The sequence below is a fragment of the Corvus hawaiiensis genome, chromosome 1 (assembly GCF_020740725.1).
Source record: "Corvus hawaiiensis isolate bCorHaw1 chromosome 1, bCorHaw1.pri.cur, whole genome shotgun sequence".
Classification (NCBI taxonomy): Eukaryota; Metazoa; Chordata; class Aves; order Passeriformes; family Corvidae; genus Corvus; species Corvus hawaiiensis.
Window position 1 is genome coordinate 84943148 of NC_063213.1, and position 26882 is coordinate 84970029.

General features: G+C 38.4%; 1 protein-coding gene across 4 annotated transcripts in view; it reads right to left on the minus strand.

Moving 5' to 3' along the window:
- Window positions 1-26882, minus strand: part of TENT4A (terminal nucleotidyltransferase 4A) — a 57916-nt gene that overhangs the window by 11628 nt on the left and 19406 nt on the right. For 2 of the 4 annotated variants that reach the window (XM_048312198.1, XM_048312196.1), the window contains exons 6-11: window positions 26230-26358; window positions 24948-25161; window positions 18362-18488; window positions 12168-12268; window positions 11744-11916; window positions 239-397 (exon numbers count right to left, since the gene is read on the minus strand). In XM_048312198.1, coding sequence (XP_048168155.1) covers window positions 239-397; window positions 11744-11916; window positions 12168-12268; window positions 18362-18488; window positions 24948-25161; window positions 26230-26358 — 903 coding nt within the window. The remainder of the gene's footprint in view (window positions 1-238; window positions 398-11743; window positions 11917-12167; window positions 12269-18361; window positions 18489-24947; window positions 25162-26229; window positions 26359-26882) is intronic. The other 2 variants (XM_048312215.1, XM_048312206.1) reach the window with 1 other exon arrangement.

Genomic DNA, 26882 nt, shown 5'->3' on the forward strand with positions numbered 1-26882 from the left:
TTCTTTAACTTACTCCTAGGTGTCGATGTTGTGGAGGGGCTCTTCTACTCTAAACCCTTTCCCACCCTTTGCTCTCCCCGCACCTCCGACACAGCAGGTGAGTACTTTTATGACCACATGAAGCTTAGCACATGCTACATGAAGGTTATCCTCAGAGGCTTTTAGACTGACAGCACAGTGCACATGACCTACACTTGCGATGTGATCGCTTGCTCGTGACAGAGTTGCTGGCTCATACCTGATTACTGGCGGCCATTATCAAGGTTCTCGGAGGCGCAGATTGGGGTTTACCACTTGGCAGGGGCAATGCGGGTGCTAAACTGGCCATAAGCTGAGTCGGTGCTTGAAGACTGAACTGGTAAACATTAGGAGCTGTGCAAGGTGCTGTATCTGATTCCTTTTGGCAGAGAAAAAGGGGAAAAGAAAAGCAACTTTACAGAAAGTACAGTATATTCAGACTATGCACGTGAAAATGCACCCAAATATCAACTCAAGTGAATACTACAAAACATAATGATTTTTTTCAATAGTAAAAAATAAAATAAAATAAAAGCCAGCACTATGTTTATTTTATACATCCAGAAAAAGTTTAACTGAACCTCTATTAAGAAGAAAATGTCAACAGGTCTATGGCAATCACAGGTCAGTTCCAGTCAGGACAAATCTAAAGCCAAAGTTATGTCTCTACCAAATTCAAATTAAAAGATGAGAACTAAGGCTGGGAAAAAACAGAACAAGAACAGCAACACTGTAGGTGATAGAAGGGCAAGAATTTTAGGTGTCAAGACAGATTCGGTCCCCTGAACAGTGTTCTGGATTGTACTTATTTATATGGCAAAGTTGCTCACTGTAATTGCTACATTCTTCTCCCACCCTACCCAGCAACAGCAAAGTTAGGGCTCCACCTGCCAAGAAACAAGTTGATGCTCTGCCAGCCAAGACCAGTATACACACACCAGTCGCACACACCACTGCTCACCAGGAGTTCTGCTCCCCTCGCTTTCCATCTGAAATCCAAGGGAAATTCTCCAGCGAAAGCAAGATGGATACAGGATAACAGAAAAGATACTGCAAATGAAACTGGTATCACTGATTACTACTCTTCCTCCTTCCAGCCCAATCACCAGCAATTTCAGATGCATCCTAAGCAGACATACTGGTGATGCTAAAGTACTGTGTGTCTGGAGCACTTAACAAGGAGGCAAGCACGGATTCAGGGGTTTACAGGAATTACTTAAGTCTGAAAATACCTGACTACATCAGTTCTTAAATGACCAATTATTTTCTAAGTTGAGAAAGGTGGAAAGCAAGCTACAGCCTTTTAGAACAACTTTGAACACAAAAAAATCTTGTAAAACTTATTTTTCAGCCATAACACAATGGCAGAAGTAGCTTTCCCTACATTTTACTGCTGCTTTTTACCACGTTCTTAACTCCAAAGAATTCTGAACTTAAAGACAATGGAAAAACCTATTCTTTATCCCAAACCACTAGTGTTTTTCCCACTCCCAGCTGTCTGGTTCAAAATATAGCAAGAGATGGGGCTTGGCCAATTAGCAGTTTAGAAGTTACCACATTAAAAGGCATTACTGGCTCAGGTCATCACAGATCTTTACTGTTGAAGTAATTACTGAAGTATTCTATTGCTCTGTCTCTAAAGATTAATTGCCTGGAAGCAAAGAATCTTCACTTAAATCACACAAACTTTAAACAGATCTCCAGCACTACTACTTGCCCTCACGTGGCCTTGTTTTCTAAATTAGATTCTTCAGTTAGAGAATCGGCTGCTCAAGAACAGAAACAAGAAAATATTTCAAAGCTTTTCCTGGGGAAAAAGACTATATAGGTGAGATGGACAACTGTGAATACTGAGCAGACTAACCAATGAGCTACTACAAAGCAAAACTTGCATCCCAGCTGAATTGAATACTCATAGTAGAAAGAGCCCTCAATAAAACCAGTCTGTTAGAACAATCAGTCTTTTACTGGTCTCTATAAAGTTGTGCTTACTAAAAAATAAGTTCTAGAAAGAAAGGAGCTGTTCTCCTATTAGTTCAACTAGTGATAAAAGTTAGAGTATGCCTTTGTGAAGCAGATAACAGCATCATGAATTCATCAGAGACACATCATACTTGTAAAACAATCTGTGCAGAAAGTTCTTATTTATGGGATCAGATAATTATTCTTTAATAAATATGTTCATCATAGTGGGAAACTACATGTTGTAGCACTGACCAAAAATTAAGCTTAGTTGATGCCTGGATTAGATGGCATTTTTCTCTTTTACCCAAGCCTACAGTATCAACACTGTGGGAACAGGCTAAGGTCTCCACAAAGACTGGATACTTTGGGTCATGGAATTACTAAAAAGCTTATGAGAAGAGGGGGAAATGAACAGACAAGTTCTAAGCATGCTCACCATGTACCCATGTGCTCAACAGGTACCCATGAGCTAGCAGATGGGATGGAAAAAGGGATCTTATTGTCTAGCCAAACCAATGTGCAAATCCATTGCAATGCAGCCTTCGCAAACCTGACCAAAGAACAATTTTAGTGTCTCCATTCAAAGGATCTTCCCTTTCTCTTCTACTTAGATACAATTAGATCCCTGACAATGAACATACCTAACCCAGATGGGACACTTCTCATTAGTGAGACTTCTAAAGGGCTTTTGAGCAACAAAGAGTTGCTCAAAAGAGGAAGAGTAGTAGATGGAAGAGAAAAGTGTGTCATATAATTTAACTGAGATTAGATTTCACCACCAATGAAGCTTGTGTTGCTTTATTTTAATTTTGTAATAGGTATGTTCTTCTGCCTCAAGGGTTATTCACTGAAACATCTCATACAAGCAGGTTATTTCTTTCTGCTAAGGCATTCCTGGTTTGCTAACAGGATTACTGCATGGAGTTGATATCATGACTCCTCAAGAGCAACAAAATCTTTCTGTGAAGAGCAGCATTATCCTTCTTAAACTGAAAGATTAACATCTGATCAGAAAATTGAGCCCAATGTTAACAAATCTGATTTTCCATACGCACTGCCTACACTGAAGGATTAAATCTTTCTTGGTCTTCTGGACCAGATTCTTAAGTGTAACATGCAAACTTGAAGCACTAAAGAAGTTCAGATGACCTACAAGTAAACACATGGGAGGTAACACTCTCGACACATTAAATACGCATCTGGAAGACAAAAGCTCTGACCACTACTAGGGTGAGGGCTACAGAGGTCACATCAAAAAAGATAAATGTTCACTAAAGGGGTTAAGATCCCTCAACTGATTTTAGCAGATAATGTAGGCATAAAGCTACAAGACTGCACTTAGAGCCAAGATAAGTTCCTGATCTCTTGAATAGTACTACTGTGAATGCCTGTCAGAGTACCTCATCCTGCAAGGAAAGTATCTTCTAAAGATATGCTTCTGGAAACCAAGAAAGACTACCACATGCAGGTGTATCCTCCCGGGACATTTCCATTTTAAAACATGCTCTTTAATCAGTTTCAACTTCCTGATTAAGAACTTCATACCCAGAAGGAAGATTTCTACTTGTCATAGCCCTGATTACCGAGAACTCTAATTTACTTTAATGCTGGAAAAAAACAAAGTATGGAAGATACCTAGAAACTCAAGAGTTACTGATGAACTTCTGCCTAGACACAGTGAAACACTGCAGTCATATGACAGATGAAGAACTGAAGCAATCTTAAAATGCAGACTTCTCTTCCTGACACAGGAGGAGAACAAAATAAAATCCTTTATTCTTCTGCAGAATGCATTTCCCATCATAAAAAGACCCAGGACCTCATCACCAAGAGAGTATTTACTTGCCAAAAACTCATTACTAACTAGGTCTGGCCATAAGAGGTTATTTCAATTCCATTAGTAACTCAAGGCTTAAGATACCTGGTAAACTTTTTAGTTAACAATAGCTACCATTTCAGAGCTTTCCATTTCCAAGACAGTATGCTTTCTTAAAAGCTGAAGTCACCTAAGACTAATTCATGACCCCAGTTTGTTTAAGTCTGGCTCAATGCTAAAGGAGTCTAACTATCCTAAAGTCAGTATTCAGAAATAAGAACTTAAACAATAGAATGCAAGTCGCCTGATAATGGGATGTATTTGGGTTTTCAGCCCTGTCTCCAAGAATGAACTACAGAAGTCTTGGCAAAAAATCCTTATTGTTCCCACTCTCAAAATCTCTTCCACTAATTAAACAATTTTTTTTTCCTCTTTCCCATAACATTCAGGAGCTGGAAGCTGTGAGAGAACAATGACCAGTACAGTAAAAATCATGTTCCATCTTTGAAAGCAAAGAACTGAAAACTGCTGTTTATAGTTAACACTTTACATTCTACATTTTCAAAGTGTTCCTCTCCTTTCTTATAATTACAGTGATTTAACAGATTACTGCTGCCAGTCTAACTCCTTCTGCCTCTTTTCCCATTCTGGCATTCTCCATTACACCTGCATTAGAATCTGACATTATTATGAGCTAATCCACAGAGGTGAACCACAGAAACAGTAATCCCCTTCTTACTAGTTTTACTTTCTGAATCAGTTCACCACAAGATTAGGTGAACACCAGTGCAGAAATGCTGGAGCAGCTAATGAAAGGAAATTTGGCTAGCATATACATCGTGTTACTGAATTGGCTTAGTAAAGTGTAAAACCACACTCCTTTGAACGTAAAGCAACACCAGAGAACTTCAGACATGTCATAGTTTGGGGCCATGCGCATGAGAAGAACTTCAATGCACGCTCTCACTTGAACGGTTTTAGCCCCAGCGTACGTAACTCCGCTTGATAAAACACCGCGCTTCCAAGGTGACTTTATGATCAACCCCCGCCCTCAACCCACTTCTTCCACATTGTGTGCCATTTTCCTTCTTGGTAGGTGGAGCCATAACTTCAACTATGGTGTAAATAAAGTAGAATTGAGATGAACAAAATTTCTACTTCTATGGAAGATCACAAGATAATTTGCATCAATACAGTTGCTCCACTTCCACTGGCCAGCCTATAAACAATACAGGTCTTGAGTTGAGGTGAAATTGGTTGGTTTTTTCTGCCTTTCATTGCAAAAAGAAATTGGTCATTGTGACTACAGAAGGGGAAAAGTGAAAGAATATAGGACACACAAGCAAACTGAAAAATATGCATCCTCTAAAAGCATTCATGTTTGTTTTACAGAAGGACAACTGAAAACATTATCTAATTAGTATCTACCAGATTAAATACAAGTACAGTACCCCTTCAGTCACAGCTCATTATATCCTGAGAGGTCTGACTGCAAGCTTTTTCCATGTTTTATCAATACTCACTGTATTTCAGATGAGCCATCTTAAATAAAAAAGGCCCCAAGAGTGTGTGATTTAAAACTTCCTTTGTTGCCCAATATTTTCATTTCACAGGCTTTCAACTGGTCTGTATTGTTAACAATATAAAAATATTTCCAGTTTAATTTTCAAGTTATGCATTAAATTATAGGACTCATTATGAAATCTGAACATGCACCATACTAGACTACAAATACTGTATTTAGGTTTTCTTTCATCCTAAAATTACTTAGGTACCTCTCTGGGGTTTTTTTTCATGGGAGGGAATGTTAAGATATGGCAAGATTACAACTTAAGACTTTGGCACCAGAAACTACTCTGAAGTCGACTCTTTCAAAATTATGTGCTTCTCTCCTTACTTCACTGACCTCACATCAGAAAAATCCCACTTTACTTGCTGAATTACAAATTCCCTCTGCATCCTCTACTGCTTAGAACAACTTATTGAATAAAATTACTTTAGAATTTTGTATTCAAAATTGTGCCTCCTGCAGCTTTGCAAAAATTTACTCTTACTTCAAGTGGATATGGAGAAGAGACTGCTCAAGGAACTGATACAGAAGAACCGAGGAAGAGCACGAGACAGTATAAAACACCACACTGTCAGAGATACAGGTTAAAAACCTCAAAAACAAACATGGGGCCATACAGTGAAAGGAAAATAGGCAAAAGCAGCACTAGAAAAATATGTTCCCTTCTGGTCCACAGGAAGTGTTAGTAATCTGCACAGCAAGAAAAAGAAAAAAGAATGCAGTTTTAAAGGATCTGGGGGCTTACACTCTTAAATGCCCCAAATCAAATGTCAATTAAATGCTTTTCCCCACTAACACCAGGCTGTCCTGCATTTAGGGTTGCCACTGCTTTATTTGCAAACAACCTATCTGCAAGCCAGCACTTACATCTCTCTGAAAACGAAACATTAAGAGGCTTTTTTAAGAGTTTGCCTCTATTTTTTCAGGAAGGGGAGAAGCTTAAGACAAAACTTGCATTATTCTACACAAAGATGATCAACTATTCATACATTTGAACAGTTACTCTGGTTAGGACACAAGAATATTCAGGCATATAGAAAGAAGAGAGAAACGTGTGTAGCTCCTGCTCTCAGGATGAGAATTTTATGTGGCAACCTCCTTTTGCCCCCACTCCTTACACATACAATTTCAACTACAACTCTACAAATTAATCATTCATTAAGATGGATTTAACAAGACTACAAGAGCAGCTGTTACATATTCTGAAGTGTCTGTCTCTCTACTGCAGATAAGCATGCCTTATGCCTGCAAATTTCATCACTTTAAAAAAGCACATTTATCCAGACAAGGTACGTCATATACTCTATTACCTCTCTGTGAATATGGAATCACAATAGTTCCTGCTAATAAACTGAAATTTAGTCTGGCTAATAGGAAGGAAGGTGAGATGGTTGATAAATTCATTAGGCATGTTGAGTTCAAGTACTAAGCCTCAATTACTGCAAAGCAAGTAACAGTTCCAAAAATAAGTGTGGATCTTGTATGCATTCAGCAGAACTGTAAGAATAATGAGTCTTATTCTTATCAGTCATATTTATATATTAGTCTCAGAATGTAAGCATTCAATCAAGATACTGAATACATAATACAATACAGTGACAGGACACATTCACAAAACACTGAAGCTCAGCATATTCTCCAGCTGATGGGGCTGAACCGTGGGAAGATTACACACTGACATTCTGATGAAAGCTTTTTATAACCCTGCAAGGGTTACAGTTAAAATTTCAAAAAGAGTCTGAAAGAAGACACGGTAAATGTTAAGAAGTTAAAAAGAGGCAAGGACTGTGTCACCTCTGAAGCTAGACTACAGGGGTACCTTTTTCACTGAAACTTCAACTACCTTGGCATGACTGCATCGTTTTGAGAACTCGGAGGTCTTCACGAAATTATCTCATCTTAGAAGCCCACACAACATTATCACCAGAAACATGGAGGTGTATGAAATTTGTTAGAACCAAACTTGTAGCAGACAACTCGGAGTTTCTGTGACGGATATGACATTATCTATCCATAAGGTAACAGGAGAATTTCCTATGAGCCATTTTATCTGCTACTGATATGCAGGCATCACTGTCACATAAAATATTAAGCTTTATTTGGCATCACATCATCAAAACTGCAAAGCAGTTAGCACCACAAAGTAAACCAGACCAACATGAGACTGCAAAAACATACCTAGGATTATTTCTTACTTGGCAGAGACTGTTGATCAAGCAGTAGATATTCTCTAGCACTACTCTAGGATTTCCTGAGATAATGAAAAGCATTTTTCCACAATGCTTAAGCAACAAGAAATCCTGGTCACCAGTTATAGAGTGCAGGTCCAGAATGAAAAAAAAAAAAGCGCCCAGAAAAAAAAAAAAGCCAAGCAAGCAAGCAAGCAAGCAATACAAAGAGCATTTTCAAGAAGAATTTGGTCACTGCTTGGATTTTGAGACTGACATCTCCAACTAGCCAAAACAAGTAGAGAGCTGGGGGTGAACATAGCTCTTTCCCATCTGGTTTCAGATTCTCATAACAATCACTTAACTCAGTGTGAAGGTGAGATTTTTTAATGCCAGAGGCTTGTTTTCTGTTGTGGAACAGTTTGATTCTTGCTTCCATACAATAAAAATTCACACACTTTTCACTGTCCTTGATGACAAAGACATTTATAAAGCATCTTCCTTTATTTACTTCAACATTTGTTGGATCATGTGGGAATGTATTGTACAACTTACCTGTTTGCAGGAGTGAGGAATATACACAGCATTTTTTCAGACCAGCATAGGGTATTTGAAATCAGCAGAAAGCTTCATTGAGAGAAGACTTACTACACAGATCAGTTTGATAATTAAAATAATTGAGAAAAATATGTGTACAGTCTAATACAATCTGATAGCCAGATTCCTTGTATCCATAAGATTTTTTTAATATGAGTTCTTTAGTTTGCTCCTGATCACTAATATTTACATTTTTCACAGATCCAAGGTAACAAGGCAGGAATTTTAATACTCAGTATCTTGAGAAGAACTGTATTAGAAGTACTGGTGAGTGAGTCAGAGCTCTGTATTGACACGTGCAGTAAGGCAACCCCATAAACTGAACAGGTCTCCCACTAACAGTTACAGTGACACCCGAAGAACAGGCTTCTCTTGCACAAGGTCTTTGATCCAAAATTTACTGGCCCTTTGAAAAGATGCCCTTTGTGGTTAAGATTTTGCAGTTGGCTAAGACACCTACTAAAGACAGCATGGCTAGAATTTCATTGGCCAGAGAGTACTAGATTAAGGCATTTTGTAAATAGCTTTGCTACTCCGGGAAATCCGTAAAAGGGTACCTTTTGTTCAAATTATGATTTGGTCTCGTTAGATCCAATTTTGGGCTGTGTAGACAGTAGCCCAGAAGTGTGTTCTCCTGCAAGCTAATCCTAGATGTGCAAACATGAAAGCCAACATCCTCCTGAGTTTCAGATGGTATGCTGAGAAAAAGCACATAAATCTAAATTATATGGGGAAAGAGAAGAAAGAGGCAGTTCTCTTGTTCCCCAGTGGTACCCAAGTTCTCATCTTCAAAAGGTTGCCACCAGTGTGGAGAACTCAGGGTAGTAACTGTAGGCTCTTATATTCCTACACTTCCATTTTTCTGAGCATATACAGCCATTGAGAGGTTGGCTTCTGAATGTTAGCTCTGGTTAATGCCAATCCAGTCTCGAGAAAAACATGCTCCTTGTTTTTGTTCTGAAACCTGTTCTCCTGCTGCCAGAATTAATCTATACTCATTGCTTCAGCTGACAGACTCGCAAGTCCAAGACACCAGAACCCTTATCTATTCAGCTGCTGAGTCATATTTACAGATTATTAGTGCAAAATCTGTAATGCTGTCAGAACTCCAAGGAAGCAAATCTTTAAAAACCATAGAGCATGCTGTATTGCAACCAACTATCCAATTATAGGGTTTAATAAAAATTCTAGGATCCCTATGAGCAATACTGCACTGCTCTGATAACGCCTGCACACTCAATATATGCTGCCAATATTGTTTCCAGGACATGTTGACAAACACACGCCAAGACCTCCAGACTTATCACCAGTGAACAGTGATGTGATGATTTCAGAATACAACTGCTACTGTGCTGGAGTGGATGGCTGGAAAGGGGCAGCGTGACAAAGTAATGTCACAAGTTTCCAAGTCTATTACCTCTTCCTCAACACAAGTAAGCTGACTTCTATTATATTAGTAGGAGAACTCAGAAAGGACCAGATGCAGCTGATCACTATTACCAGTGAAACTTTAGCAGTAAGTAGAAGAGCAAATACGCTATCTAGTCCCTCCAATTTAGCAGATACGATCTTGCACCTCATAAACAGCAAAAGATATTCTGCAGTCATGAAAAATGCACCTCCTGAAACAATGTCTTAATGTAGACTTTGTGTTTAAGGTTAATAGCAACATAGGGAATAACATCTTGCTATTAAAATAAAACTTTAAATTATTGGGAAGAGGTCAGCAAGCTGTAACTCTATCGTCTCCTTGTCACCTGCATTTTCTTTATAATCTGTACCTTGCCTTCAGTCTTCCAGTATCGGAAAAGTTTAGAGGATTTAACTTTAAATAAAAACAGAATCCTTCCCAAAGAACAAGCCTCCCACAAGATCAGAGGTAACACTACATGTAACTCCAAAGTGATGAGATGCACCACATTCATAATTACCTTCTTCTGAAGCTGATAGCAAAGCTCACCACATCATGCCTATTAATACTGCACCAGAAGTTTTGGCACGAACACCAAGTTGGCACACATGCCAGATGTTCCTCTACTGCAACCTGGGCACAGCATTATGCCAGATCATGGCACAGATCACCTGACTATGGCGGAATAGGATTCTCTTCCTGAATCAGGTGCACCTCAGGACTGCTCAGCCAGAACTTGCTCTTCCTCACACATCCAAGTAAGAGTAGGATGAACTCATCAGTCATTTGTCAGAAACCTACCATTCCATTCCAAATTAAGATAACATGCCACCACAGTCTGCTAAGGACATATGACCTGGCCTTTCTCACAAGGACATGGTTTTTTATTTTGTTAGAAAACGTAGCATTTCCTTTTACTTTGTGAATGCCGAAGTTGATTTCAGTTCTATTTTGTTGAGAGCTTTCTTTTCACTTTTCATTAATTTCTCTGGCATCAGGCAATGAAGTTTCACCTTCAACATCAGGTTAAACAGGACTAAGGGGAGTTCATAATGACTCACCACACAATACTGTGCACTCCCAATGTAATAAAGAAATACTTGCATTTTTTCATAAAATTTATTACAGCAAAATCTTTCCCACTGATATACTTAAACCAGGAGCATGGCTAATAGTGTCACTGGCAAGTATCATGCTGTTCTTTGTTCATTAGCCAGATGGTACAACTAAAACATTTGTCCTGTTTACTGAAGGTGGCATAAAAAGGCAATTCAACACCAAAAAAACAGTAGCGTAAAGTAATTACAGGAAGTAACCAGAACATATAATGGCAGTGCTTGTCCCTCAAAAGTTACTAAATTTTTGTTGAATACAATTCCCAATTTTTAATTCCATATTTGACTAGATTTTGAAAGCAGCCAAGAAACAGGTATTTGGACCTCTCTTGGCATCATCCAGTTATTCACTATCATAGTTGACTGCATATTACATCTTGTTCCATCACTGCCTCTACCTACGACAAAATGCTTCAGAAGATGTACAGTGAGCCACTCATGCCTTGTAATGCTGTGCTTTATAATCTGCACTGCCCAATTCTGCACTCATTTAACTTTATACCAAAATGAAACCACCTGGCAGAACCTTAAAGAATCTGGGAACATACCTCAAGAGACTGCAGCCTCCTCTTCCAGGAAGTTATAATAAAGCCCAGCAATTACTTTCAAATAAGGAAGCTGACAAGAATTTATGCAAGTGCCCTGTCACCATTAAAACATGAACTAACTGCTTGGCTGAAAATAATGAGTATTATTCACCTTCACAGCACAATTTAATGGTCATGTTCAATTTCAGGTATGGGGAACAAGGATCAGAATTTGACAATGGAAGATTTTGCTTAATGGAAGAATATATGAAGGCATTTCTACTCTTCTGCTTAATTAGCTACTGTTAAATTGGGTTGTTATATTTCCTTACATCTAACTACTACCACAAAGGGTACCAAGGATTTAGGATGGAAATAAGACCCATTCTATTTAATTAGAAAAATATTTAATTTCAGTAATTTTTCTGAGCAGGGGACATTACTGATTTGCTGTAGCAGCTTAGGGATAGTATCACACTAACTGCTATCATATCAACTGAGGCTTTGAAGATAAACTGCTACTTACTAGTTTAACCCATTAAAAGAAAAAGCTTACAATGTCACTGCTGGAGAGTGATGACACGGAAGAGGCAGATGAACCAGAGGATAACTGTTGTGTACTGGCCAATGACAATGCCAAGTGTTGATTGTAAGGTGGTTCAGAGTCTCTGTTCTGCTGCTGTTCTCCATTGCAGAGAGCTATCTGGTCTCTTATTTTCAACCTATTATCTGTTAACAGAAAACATAAGTATCATTTAAGAGCACAGAATACAAACACGTGGGCCTTGAAGTCTAAGAAGAGCTGCAGTTTAACAAGCTAATTGAAAAACGGGCTCAGAGAAAACTTATCTTGGGTTAGAAAGTTACAAGTTCCTTTTATTTTTTTCCTGTATATCTGAATGATTAATTTCAAGGCATGAGTATTTTGAATTACATCAAATTCAAGAAAAAATTTTAAGTTGGTTTCCTGCTATACCTACCAAGTTCAGGTGATAAATTAATTTTGCTCCCCCACTTCTTTTTAATCCAGGCCCTGTAGTCAATCACTTCTTGGGTCACTTTGATGATTCTACCTAATGTGCTAAAAAAATTTTTCAATTAAGTATTAAACAAAGACTGTTGGTTACATATTTGCAAGCATTTTAACAAGCTACCAAATTATGCTAAAAGTCAGTTTAAGATATCCCTAAGCAAAGAATCTTTTTGAACCTTCCTTTTTTTAGCACACCATTTAATCCACTGTAGCACCACTTATATTCATATTTTTCTTCTACCATACTAACATGCAAGCAGTGACACATAGGTAAGATTTTTACTCTGTATTTCTAAATGGAGAGCATATTAACTATAAAGAATGTACATGCTGGTAACAGTGCACTTGATAAAAGCAATTTATGGTTCTTGCATTTCTCCATACAGAAAGTTTTTCCACAGAGTCTGGGTTATAAGCAGGTATGGGACGCACGGAAAACATGAACATCCCAGCACCATGACTGGCTGTCTGGAGAGAGTCATTCACTAATCCTTGCTTCCAGATTTACAAAACAACTTCAAAGGTGTTACGGCCCCCACAAGTATAAAGGAAGTACCATGGATCGTGAGGTAGTGCAACAAGAAACGGACTGGCTCCAAAACAAGTTAGAATTTTAATAAATTCGTAACAGTAAGAGGCTCAGAGAAAAAGCTTACCTGGTCCTGCTGAACAGTGACCAGTTATCAACAAAGCAGTGTTTTTCCAACACACCTTCCCAACATTCAGCTATTTGAATCGTACTTCTTGAGCAGGAGTGAGCTGTCTTCTTGTTTGAGAGATAAATTTTCAAGCTTTCTTTTCATCAGAGACTAGTCACTGAAACACTAACTTTAAACTCCATGCTCAAGACACATGAAGAAATTACTATTGTACAAAAATGGGCTGTGCAAAGTTACCACTTTGGAACACGTAATGTTAATTTTTTTAATCTTCAATGTTTATATTAAAGTTCATTTTGTATTTTGCATCACAAAGGTACCTGGTACCTGTACTGGAATTTTCTTTTGGTTTAGGTGTACAATGGGAAGGTAGGACATACAAAACCCTAATATAGTTAAACTACCTTTACTAGGTTTCATAGTAACACTTGAAGTAGTGATACTTCTATTGTCCTAGGGATTACTATTTCATGCAAGACCAAACACCACATGTTCCATGTCAGTCTTCCAGCTTTAAAGGCATGTTACTGTTAGTACTAAAAAAGTCAGCCCAGCATTTTAAGCAAACATTGAACCAAATTATATAATCTAAATTACAAGTCCAATAGCTGCAGATGAGCCACCAGGACAGAATGTATGTCATCCACGATTCTATTTATGTAATGTAGATAAAATGATGCATGCTGGAAAATAAAATCTTGAATTTTACATGCAGATTAAAGGTGTGGTTGTCACCACTTAAAAATTAAAGCTCTGGGTTATAACAGATGATTCTTTGGGAACATTCAAGAGCTAAGCAGAGCACACTAAGAAAAGAACAAATAAACCAGAGGATCACATTTTGTTAATGTATGTATGCTCCCATGATGTAGCAGCATTTTGAATACTCAATGCAGTTCGGGTTTCTCAAAAACTAAGTTGAGCAAGAGGAGACAGAATGAAGACAGGGATGACCATGCAGAGATTCAGCTGTGGCCCTCGCAGTTCTCAAGACAGGAATGTCAGTATGGGACTCAAACATGCACCAGACTGGGTCTCTTCAGCACCAGGACAGAGAAGGAAATCTTGCAGTTAAGAAGTTTCATCTGAGAATTAGCCTTCAGAAATAGTTGAGCTTTTACTCCAGGATAATGCATAAATTTAAAACTACCACCAGCTGTGGTCTTAGAACCAGAAAGTGAACATGGGCTAAGTAACATAAGCTGATATATATAAGGAGTTTGTCAAGCCTGATGCTTCTTGGAGAACTTTCCTGGAAGTAAATCAAGAGTCACGATTTCATATACCAGAAGCAAAATGAACAATACAGGTTGGTATTTTTATCAGACTGGGTGACTGATATACTAAAAATGCCTGCTATCAAATAGGCCTAATAGGTGAAGCGACTGCTACACCAACAATTGTGGCAGAGCTGCATGCACAGAATGGGGGAATAAATTCTCCCACCAGTTTCTTTCAAAGAGCATGGAGATCAAAGCCCTAAACTCTCTTTTTTGGTATAAAGGTAGAAAAAAGGAAATTCACTCAGTTATAAGGTCAGGAGTCCAAAGGCAGATCCATGCTACATTGCTTGCGCAGCAAAATTGAAAGCATTCATTATGAGACATCAGAAACTGAAAGGTGATTAAGGTTATACTGACATATACTTAATATAGCAGCAAAGAAGAGGAAGCAAGCGTGATCAAACCAGATACCGATCTCAAAGAACACCATTTCCTATGTATGGGACTCAAGCATATCCATGGGTTCAAAGAACAATTTCTTAAAACAAGCATTTGGGAATTGTGCTTAAATCTGTTTTCAACACTGAAGAAACTTAGGAACAAAAAACCTATTCATCTACCTTGCCTTCATTATGAGAAAATTTCATGCATTTGGGGCTTTTATTTTGACAGCGGCCAAAATTTCTACTAGTGTCTGAGACAAACAATTCTTCAAAGATGCTTGTTTGGAAGACATGAAAAAATACAGTTAACTGGTTAGTAGAATTAGACAGCTCTCCTGAGAAAGATGTCCCTTTAAGTTTTTTCCCTTAATATTATCATACAGTAAGACCAGGAATAAGATATTTACAGGCCTAGCTTATTTTATAGTAAGAACTCAGACGCTCCTCCTTTTACACACTGCAAGACCTTGGTTCACAGGGACACTTTCTAACTCTCATTACACTGCAACTACTGGGCAAATCAATCTTAAGATCGCTCTTAAAAGGATCAGAGTGATGAAATCACATTCAGCAAAACCAAATATGGAAAGCTCCAGTCAAGCTCCACATGAACAGGTAAAAGTGAAAGCATAAGGGGAAATGGCCTCAGGCTGCACCACAGGTTTAGATAGGATATTAGGAAAAATTTCATCAGCAAACAGGTTGTCCAGCACTGGAACAGGGTGTCCAGGGAAGTGATGAAGTTCCTGTGCCTGGGTGTATTTAAAAGCCATGTAAATATGGCACTGAGGGACAGGGTTTAATGGTGAACATAGCAGTGGCTGGGTTAACAGCTGAACCTGATGATCTTAGGGGTCTTTTCCAACCTGAATGATTCTATGAAAATATCATTCCTCACAGACTAAAGAGGTGAGCTCACTTAAGATGCACACTCTTTCCCAGAGACAGGCTAGGGCCAAAGATCATATGAAAGCTGTTCAAAACACATACTGACACCAATCCTTAAGCAGGAGATATCCTGTCCATAACTGAGCTAGACTCATGTGGCCCTAAATATTAAGAAATCCATCATGATTTTCAATCACCTTGGCTGAAGACACAACACCAAACTTCACCTTGCATACAAATTGTACAAGTTCAAAATGGATCAGTCTCTGTTCTCCTAAAAGGAAACTTCTTTTTCCAAGATGACAGGAAGCTGTTAGCTCTAATAAAATCAACCAAACTGTCAATCAAGCTCTCCTGAGCTGTTCTTGGAAGGGGACAGGTGGGATTGACTGGGGACAAAACAGTAAAGTAATTTCTGTAGCTGTAAGAATTACCTTCAGGATTCAGCTGGAAAGCTTTTCCAGGACAGAAGATAGCTTTTAATTCCCACTACATCTCACATGTTCTATTTGGAAGCCTGAATGAAGATGGTAGTAACAGTGATGTGAATCTATCCCTTATTATTCTGAGGGACTTCCTACTACAGAACATGAAGAAGAAAAAGGCCTATGCTGCTGAAGGAATAAAATCTGACTTTTTTTTCCCCACTGGGAACATCAGAAGCAGCAGTTGTCTAGAAAGCCTTAAATTAACGGAGACATTTGGTCATCTGTGTTGGTCAGACCCTGAAAAAGAATCACAACGATCACCAAGAAAGATGTGAAATCTACTGAGAGTGACATCTACGAAACAGAACTCTGTACACAGAAACCTTCCCTGGAAAGAGGAAATCTGAATTCAAACCCAACAGACAGTTCAAGCACAAACCATCCCACTTAAGAAAACACTGGCCCCAATTAGGACAAAACTCAATAAACTCAGCCTGGGGAGTTCAGCCTCCTGCAACTTCCTATCCTTTTAAGTACTCTTCATTTACTCCTGATCCCTCTAGTAGAGTGTCATGTAGCCAGTCCCTGGTCTCAAATGGAGCCCACTGTTTACAGTTACAGTTCTGCTGTAGTTTAACCTACCTACTAACAAGTCTAGAAAAGGGAAAAAATGGATCAGGACAAAGGGCTCCCTGACAGCCAGGCTTTAGGTCAGGCCACCAGAAAGGTCTTTATACAGAGCATGGACCACTCTGCCCCACAAACATACCCGGATTACCCAAGTACATCAAGTTTAACTGAGACCAAACATGGACTGTTGATTTCTACAACAAACTTGTTACCAAACAGCTCATCATCCACTTACAAGCCGTTTGGCACTGACAACACTGGTGCTAGGGGAAGTATTTGTGTACAGAACTTTGCTGAATGCTGTTCCTCTTGCAAACAAGCCAGTGGCATGATGGGTTCTGACATTCACTGGCACAGACAGCCCAGAACTCGCAGACAGGTTGGACATAACACCTGAACACCACTGCTTGGACTGCTCCACAGGTTTGCAGTTGTGACAAAATTCAAACATTTCCCCAGATACAGTAACAAGTACAAGTCCATGAAAAGTGCATGTATTGATGACACCTGAGGCTCCCATTAAATGCTTTACAAATACACTTTTTGATGTCTGTAGTAAATACAGATACCTCATAAGAGAATGACTGTATCCTTCAGAAAAAAACAGAGAAGTTAATGGAGGCCAGGACCCAAGACAAGCAAACTTCCAGAATATCCCTAAGTTACTCTATCTGTACTTGGGTAAGAACAAAGTTTCATTTAGTACCAAGAATTGTCAGCCAATACACATTTAACAGTGACCTTTAATATCTTAAGCCAGCAGTCTCAAATGTCAACATGCAACACTGTACCACTCCTTCTGTACCTCCATCACAGTGCGGTCCCAACCTTTGTAAATTTAATACCACTGAAAACCTAAAGGATTTACAGGACTACTATCAGTTTTAAACTCACAAGTAAAAGATTCCATCCACTTTGATGTAAAGAGGAAAACTATTTCACCTTCCAATGACATTAATGCTGGAAGTTTACATCATAACTAGAGTTTCTAATTGTATCAAGATGGTTTGTGTGACACATTACAGCCATCCCTCCCTGTGATTAGCTAGGTAGCTCAAAGCCATTGGGATTTTAGGGAAGTCTCAGGGAAGAGACATCCTTTGATATAGCCCAAATTCACATGGAGGCTTAGAACAAAAGGTGCTAGAGCAGATACATGAATGGAAATATCACCCTGCTGCCATGCCTTCATTGTCTTTCTCCTCTTCCTTTCAAAAAGCAGAAATTGTGAAGGTGAGAGCTCAGAAAGTACTGGTTGTGTTTCTATAAAAGACACTAAGAACTGCATTAAAAATGGCATGTCTAGAAATATGGTACTTTTAATGGCAGTTCTGAGATTATGATCAAACTGAACTGATTCTAATAATATTTTTTATATAGTACTTTGAATTATTTTTTTAATTTTTAAATACACATCAAGTCTTTTAAAACAGCTTATGGGGGCATGTATTAAAAGGGAAATTCTTAGCCTTGTTGCTAGTTTTCTAATTGTCTGAACAAACAATTTGACCACACACATTTCTTTCTGCCACAATACAGACATGCATCATACTAAACATTAAACCAGCAAACCTTCCTTTGAAATACTTTAAGCAAAATGTTTGAGGAAAGACCAATTATGTTCTGGCTCCCTTCCACTCTAACAGAATCTCACATTGGACTCATCCTGGGTTTTATCACACTCTCTTCATTTCAATGCTGCACATTGAGGCATTGCACTCTCACATCCCTGGGCAGCTTAAATTTCTGTGCAGATTTCAATACAGCCACAGTTAAACAATAAATAACAATAGTCCTTTTATGAATCTAGACCCAAACATTCCTAACTGATTACACAGACAAATGGATATTGAAAAAGTGAACTAATTACCTCTCAGAATCTCTATTTGGGTATGATCTTGCAAGTGGTGATACTGCATGGCTAAGAACAATGTAGGCATAATCAAAAACTTGTTTCACTTGCATGGCACCGTAAGAACTTCTGCCAACGTCGTTTCCTGAAATAATGTGACAGTCATCAGATCATCTTTTTTTAATATCAGTTACCAAAAAATTATTCAGACTTAAAGCTCAGAAGCCTTAACAATACAAGCTTAACTCTGTTTAAACTGGTTATCCCATCCTAGCCACATCAGGAACACCTAAGTGTGCCTATCTCAACAAAAGAACTTGACCTTAGGAATAACACTTAACATTATGCATTCAATTTACCACTTTTAAAACACTCACATATAGCATTTGAAAGAAACAGAGCCTAGAGATCAGCTTAAAGCTCTTAGAGCTGTCTTCAAGAGGGAACCTACCAAGCTTAAAGCATCGTGTCTCACTTACCAGTAGAGTTCCTGCAGGCCAAATTCAGTTTAAAATATCACCTGTGTAACCACATTATCTTCATTAGGTCAAACAGACTCACATCAAACCCTATTTAACCTTATCAAAACAACAGATTAAAACCAGCACATACAGATATTTATCTCCACAGGATAAGCCAGTTTCTCAAAAATCTATCATAGAAGATACCAGAAGCTTTTACAGCATTGTTTTTTGATCAAGTTTGTGGCACTCTCAACTGCCCTTTTTTAGGCATTTTAACTGGAACTCTTTCCAAATCTAGTGCCATGTGAGGAACTGCAGCAGTTAGGAACATGCTACACCTTCTGTATCAGTGACAATGTACAAGAACAGATCCCCCATCTGATACCTAGAACGATCTTGCTATTACTAGCAAAAAGCATTTGGGGGCTTTCTGTAGATGTATTTGGCACCAAACACCAAAATTCACTGTCAGCACTCAATTTAAGAAGCAATAAAACTGCTCTCAAATTGCATAAAATACAGACTAGGTCTTGAGTGGGTAGAGAACTGCTTACAGTGAAAGGTTCCCTCTTTCAGAATGATGTGTGAAATGCTGTGAGAACACTAGAAAGGGATGAACCACCAAATATGAAAATCAGATTAGGGCCTATGAATAAAAGAAATCAATGAAAAATCTGCTTTGAAAAACTGATGGGTAAAGGACAGAATCCATCCTTTGGAGGACTAAATCCAACATGGCTGAATTTGACTTTACAGGAACCCTTCACTCCCCTAAATGTTTTGTCCAGCAAACCATTATAGACAAACATGCTGAGATCTGCCATCCAGAGGAAAAAAACACAGCCTTGGTTTTACACATTTTAATCCTTCCAAAATTCTCCGACCATAATGCCACTCTAACAGAAAAGCACAATCAATGGAAATTAACTGAAAACATTACAGCATTTTGGGAAAACAGAATTTTTCCAGTAATTCACATGGTCAAATAAAAATTGATCAAGAAATACTTCCTGTTTACTGACATAACTGAGTATCTTGCTCTGAATGCACTGCTGCAGCATCCAACAGCCACTAGGCTCAAGGTTACAGAAGCCTCTCCAAGTGGTTTCTTTACTAATGGACTATTCTGAAGTAAAAGCAGAGTTAAGTGTGGGCCTAGGACAGTGACTCTAGGAGGAAACACACAGTAATGTTCTTCACAGAGGACTTCACGAAGGACTGAGTCCAAAGGCAGCTGAAAAGTGACCAAGATATTTCAGTGGTCACAAAATCAGAACACAATGTTAATTCTACTAGAAAAGTAATGATTAATTCAGTATAGGTTTTTCAGAGGCAGGACACTTGTGTCCAGCCACGTAATGATATTCTAAACATATATATGTAAGAGAATTAAATTGAGAAGCAATACAGAAATGGAATACATACAAGTGGCTAAACAGACATAATTGCACCTACCACTAAATTCAAGTCCATCTATGGTTGTTGGACTTGATGTTAGGGCTCTTTTCCAAACTGATTCTATAAATTCACATAAAATGAATTAAGAATACACACTCAAACAATCTGTATTAGTTTAGTCTAACCTAATTCTAGGCAGGTACATTTGACATATATTCTGCATAAAGTTACACCAAAATGAAGACAGGGCTGCCACAAAATATTGGTTATTCCGTTCATCAGTTGTCGCTACCTCCTCTGTTGTGCCAGCAAAAGAAATCATAAGCCTTCCCTAAACCACTTACAGTAAACTTGGGCAGTTTAGCTTAAATCAATGAAGTTGTATTTTGAGTCTTGATTGAAGCAGATCTGAGAACAGAGGCAGAATAGCTCATGCCATACATAGGTTCTTGGATGGCCTCATTCTGCACTTGTAACTAGTTCATAAAAATGTCTGAATTAACAGGTCTTAATCAGTTATACAGTCTGCAGAGCTTCTGACTTGGGCTGCAGCTGGAGCTACTGTGAACTGCACCTGTCAAGTATGTATAGAGGTGACCCTACCCAATCCAGAAAACAACATATTAAAGAAGCCAGAAGATCCCACATTTGCATTTGCCGTCCTGAACAGATTTTCTTCTGAGAGATCACTCTCATTAGAGAGCCATGTCTTACATAACTGAGCATTCTTCTTTTGTCACAATCTAGACTGATCAGTTAAAGCACGCAACCCAAATGCTGTCACTCTTTAAAAAAATCATACATACTTCAATCCTCAGATGTACATTAGCAGATAACAATGGTGTGTGATTTCATGTATAATTCAATCCTTATTCTTTCTTACAAAGCCTTCATCCCTAAAGGAGCATGTCCAAAATTTCCATCACTTGCTATCAGTATTACCACTCCATCAGGTAGCCTTCCTTTACCTGAAGCAGTTTTAAGAACACGGCCTGAAAAGGTAAAGGTAAGACCATGAGCTAGGACTGAAGCAGACCCATTCATGTTAAGCCATTAGCTAGTAAACAGCTTTTTGCAACATTCAGCATTAAAGAGGTTCTTTCAAATGCTAACTTCAGTGTATCTGTGTATTTTTATAAACACATATGTTTTATGCACACACACAAACATATATATTTGCAGGTTCTAATGACAAATAGCTGATACTGAAAAGCTGAAATGAATAATTTTGGGCAGCTGCTAAGGCTAGAAGAGATAATCTCAATAGATGCTGCCAATCTCAAATCTATTTACTTCCTGTACTTGTGACCTATCAAGATGCGGAAGCAAGCAACACGAAGCATAATAAACTCTGCAAGTTAAAGAGTCTCTTTTCAAAGAAAACACATTGAATGTAAGGTTTAGAACTTTCATTAGTGCCCACAGCAATTCAGGATTAAGAACAAATTGTCTCATGAAAGGAGCAGCACAGCTGGAACTCCAAATTTTAAACTTGGGTGTTAAAAAGTAGCAATGTAGCTACTCTAGCCACCACCAGTCTGAAACGAGATCAAAATCATTTCCGTTCTGAGCATCAGAAATGACTGGAGGACTTTGATAATCACCTGATTCATAAAGGTATAAAATAACATGCCTCCCTAACAGTCTGCTGAGTAAGTGCCAAGCTTGTTTTACAACCACAGATTAAAATATTTGTCAACTGCAAACAGTTATGTCTTCCAATAGAGGATACCGCTAGACCAACTTTAGACAAACCTCTTATAAGATGACATCATCTACCCTGCTCCAACATATTCTTGTGAGCAAACTTCTGAGTGCCTGGCTTTGCACTTCTCCTTAATAAATTCTTTTACTTTTTACATATTTTACAAAAAGGGCAAGTGCTTTGAGAAACTGAAATCGTGCAGCTACAATAAGTTTATGGCAACTCCATCCTTTAGATAATGCTAAAAGAATAATTTTCATCTCATTACCCTGTCCTAGGACACTAACTCAAGATGAAAGATCTTAGACTATGTACAAAGATGAAGTATAAACCATTACTTCAAAATACATCACCACTACATTAGTCTGATAACTCAAATCCAGACTTCAACAAACTTTCCACTTGTAGACTTCTAACATCTTTGTTGGAATCTTGGTTCTTAAATCACAGAAATTATCATCTTCTGGCACACAATGAGAATCTCTGAGGAAACCCCACAGTACCTACCAGAATCTAAGCAAAACCCACTACAACCAATACAACACAATAGCTTGCTGCTTGTGCCTTCCAAATCCAGGAACTAACTGAAGGTAATGAGCAGGTACAACTGAAGTATCACATCCTTCTGATGACACCTTTCATCTGTTAGCCAGACATCACTCACCACTTCATGCTGAATAAAAACCAGTTCCTCCAACTTAAAGAAATTAATCCCACTAAACATATTCCTGGTTCCCTACAAGACTACTTTAAAGCTATTCTTATGAGTTATACCCTTCAGTATTCCATTGTTGAACTAGTGCATACACTAACAGGAGCCACTTTTACTCTACTTTGATAATCTTTGATAAATTAAAAAGAAGGGGTTTTTTTATCCCTGTATTGTCTCGTTTTTGCATTAAGAAGCCATCTTTACAAATATTCTTCCAAGGCTTAACAGGAACTTTAGAGACAGCTGTGATCAGGCTAAAAAAAAAAAAAAAGACTGAAAAACAAAATTAAAAACTTGTGCATACAGTGCAAACACAGGTTTGCAGGGGTAAAACTCTGCAGCAGTTTATGCTAATTTAAGTCGAGATATCTGTGCCCACGCTTTATCAAAATAACTTGTTCCCATCTCCTTCACAGTACTGCCAGCAATCCTCAGAGTCAGACACTGAGTGGATCTGAACACAAACTAATCAGAGCTGATGACTTGTCAACTGGGCAAGGACCTGAACCCTTGGAAAAGATTTTTGTACTGGGACAGAAGGAATAGCAGAACTAAACTAATTAACACAGTTCTAGACATTACTAACACACGCTTGACAGGTAATTTTAGATACTGCAGGAATATGTGATTAAGTCTGGAACTAAGGAAGCTGTACTCATCAGAACTGATTCAAAAAGTCATCCTATATGTTCTATGTAATTTTCCTCCTAGCTTCATCAGGAAAGTTCTGAAGGTTTGTGGTAGCTGCTAGAAAATATCCCTATGAGACACAGCGGTCAGATAACTTCAAAATATTGTCAGCTTTCATTTCCATCGCCAAAACACTATCTCCTTTAAGAATTACATTATCTCAGCTCATACAAACTCTTGAGGAATTTAATTCTTATCAACTCTTTGATAGCATACAGCTATTCTAAACTACAGTTCTTTGTTTCTGCAAGATTAATGCTAGGAGGAACAGTTCAGATTCCCTACTGGACTTGAAAGTTGGTTTTTTTTTTTCTTCTCCAGAGTACTATAAGCAGTGTTTAAAAAACTGCACAGCACATGCAATTTGTTCTCCTTCAGTCCTCAGCAGATAGAAAGGAACAGAACTGGAGGGCAGTAAAGATTTTTGACTCTAAACAATTGTGGTTCATGCTGCTATTCACATGGGTCTTCAGACAAGTAAGTACACAGTTCCTAAAGGAAATCTCAATGACAGTGACAGTTCTGCACAATCACACCTATGCCTGGCCAAGTACAAGAGTCATGATGGACACAAACTCAGTTACAAACATATCAGAGACATGGTTAGACAAATGAGTGTCACAGCCTGCAACCTCTTCTGGGGAACTATGAACATTCAGCATATTGAGTATTTAGAAAAGTGCCAGACTTCAGCTCCTGATCCATGGTATTTGCTTTAAAAGTGCTGTACATAAGCAGTCAACACACAAGATGTGACAGTATGGACTTTCACTGCCAATTACATTCCAGAAATGCTAGTGCTGAAGTCCAAATTAACTGAAAATTGACTTTGTTAAAAAGCTGGTTTGGAATTTCAGCTACTTGTGGCAGTCTAAATAGAATACAAACTGAGTACTATAAAGCTGGAAATTTTCCTGAGGCACTTAGCCAAAATTAACCTTGATTATTTTGAGGGTTACTGAATCAAAACCAAATCAAAAAAAAAAAAAAAAAATTGTGTTAAGTACTTTCAAATGAACATACAACTCCAAAGTTCTGACTGGCATTCTCTAAAGATCCCTGTGCAGCCCAGAAGCCAGTTGTTCAAAGCGCTCTCCACACCACGACCACCATTCAGCTGGATTTCACAGATAGCCACCCCTGTTCCTGTGCAGTCTCTGTGGCACTGCCCTGCAGGACAGGTTCTGCATCTGGGGCCTTTCTTTCCCATACATGTGATTTATCTGAAATATGGCACCACAGCCTGTGGCATGAAAAGCTATACCTTCCAATCTCATTCTCACAGCCAACAATGGAGAACTGTTCTGCTAACAACCCCCCTTCCAGGATTTCCTGGAATTCTTTCTTTCACTACCCTCTCAGTGCTGTCAGAGAATCTTATTACGTACTCAACACAGTTCTGGATCTCCACAGCATTATGCAACTCTGCTGTTTGCGTGTAATCCAATTTACTCAGGCTAAGAATCTTGGGAGACCTCAGGTCCATACCCCTTAGCCCTCCTACCTGACTGTACCTCTACACCAGCAACAGCCTCTTTCCAGTGCAGCTTCTTAACTCGTTTGACAGACTAACGCAAGCTGAGAGCACAAGCTGAGCCAGATCTCTGGAACACTGCAAGAAGTGTACAGTCTTACCAGGCAGGAGAGGATCTTCAATACATAGCATGGATGGTCTGTATCCATTAGTCATGACTTTCATGATTTCTTCTTTGGCAATATAGGCACCTCCATTTTTTATTCTAATACCAGTTTTCAAGTAGTTAAAATTCCTTCCATAGAGTTCAAAAAATTCTATTAGAAGCATTCCAAGGTTTTCATCAGCTCTTCTGGCATCAATTCTTGGATGTAGCTGTAACACAAACCAGTTTTGCTTATTAAAAATTAGTAGTTTTCAGACCATAACACAGGGCAACAAAAAGCTCTCATTTAAACAGCTAGCATTTCTTCACATAAGTCTCAACTGAGTCATTCACCCTTCAGGTACTTAAACCATTCTCACATAACCGAGAGGGGGCAGCACTTCAGCAGTATCTGGAAGCTAAAGAATTCCTTCATCTTTCCTCATGTAGTTTTTTGAGGATTAGGGAACTCTTTTCCCTAAGTCAAAAGCAATAAAAAAGTACTGCATACTAAGTTATAGCCTAGTCAGTAACAAAGTGCCCAATTTTTCACAGAAAATCCAAAACTCAATGTTTTCAGAAAGTGGGGGGCAATCCAGTTGCCCCAACTGAAACACGGTTTGTGTCTGTATCTCCACCTATTATACTTGGTATATAAAATCTATAGTAATATTTCAGTCAAAACCACCAGCAGCAGAATATCTAAGTTTTCCACCACAGCTGCTGAGAGATGCCAACCCCATACTTCATGATACCTGCACAAGGCTCACTCACAAAAATATTTTAGAAGTTGTAACTTATTTGTAACATTGTAACTTGGCTATTTCATCAGTCAAGTACAGCATCTGCCAGTCTTAAGGATGTCAAAACCTAACCAACATATAAGTAAAAAACCAACTTGACTGTTGGATTTCATCATTTTAATAAACACAGAAATCAAGTACTCTGCACATGCAGTACCAGTAGTCTGGGAAGCACGAGACAAACTGCATCCTGCAGATTTATGAAACACCATTAAGGTGATTGAGGTACAGGCCCTGGTGTGGAGAGCAATGCACAGCCTCTATGCCTTTCACAAGGCTCCTGCTGCTGTTCCAGCTCACACTGAAAAGATCCTGGATGTTTGAGAGGTAGTCCACAGGATCTTTCAACAGTCAAACACTCTGAGCCATAACAGTAATGCTGAGCACTGCAAGGGGCGTCAGAAGAAACAGTAAATAAAAGGGCATAGGAACAAACCCCAAAAAGTTTCAAAAGAAACATTTCAAAGAACAGAAACAAACAGGGAACAGACTTACCTGCAGGAAACTAATTGCCATTAAAATTAGGCTGTAAGAGCTAATTCCACCAGTAAAAACTTCATTCAAATCCCTCTGAAGGAGGAACTGTTTTAATACTAAAATCAAGTAAGGTAGCAAAGAATATTTCTGCAAAGCAAAATAAGTATAATCAATGACAATGTCAACATTCCAAAACAAAGAACTACACAATCTCAATACACAAAGATTCATCTAACAGAAAAATATTTTCAGTGGTGTGCTATACAGTGTTTCCACAGGAAGAACTAAAACATGGGGGTTTTTATTCCAGAAACGTATGAATAGACTTCAATTCTTATTTGATGGAAGACCTTACATATCAAATTTATTTCCCACCTTAACAGCAAGATTTTTACATCCTTCTTTGAATGTCAGTGTCACTTACTATACTCAAAGCTTTCACTCTAAATAGTACTTTTACTACAGAGCATAAAAGGAAACTTTTAAGTGTGTAGCTACACAAGAACTGGTTTTTGACAGTTTAGCAAGACAGTATTCATAATGCAGCATCACTTAAATTCAAGGTAAGCAAAACTTGAAAAGATACTTGCTTTAGAAGCAAAGTTGAGTACCTATCTGCAGATCTAGACATGACTGTAAGAAGTCCTTCCACAGTGTACAGGTTTATTCAC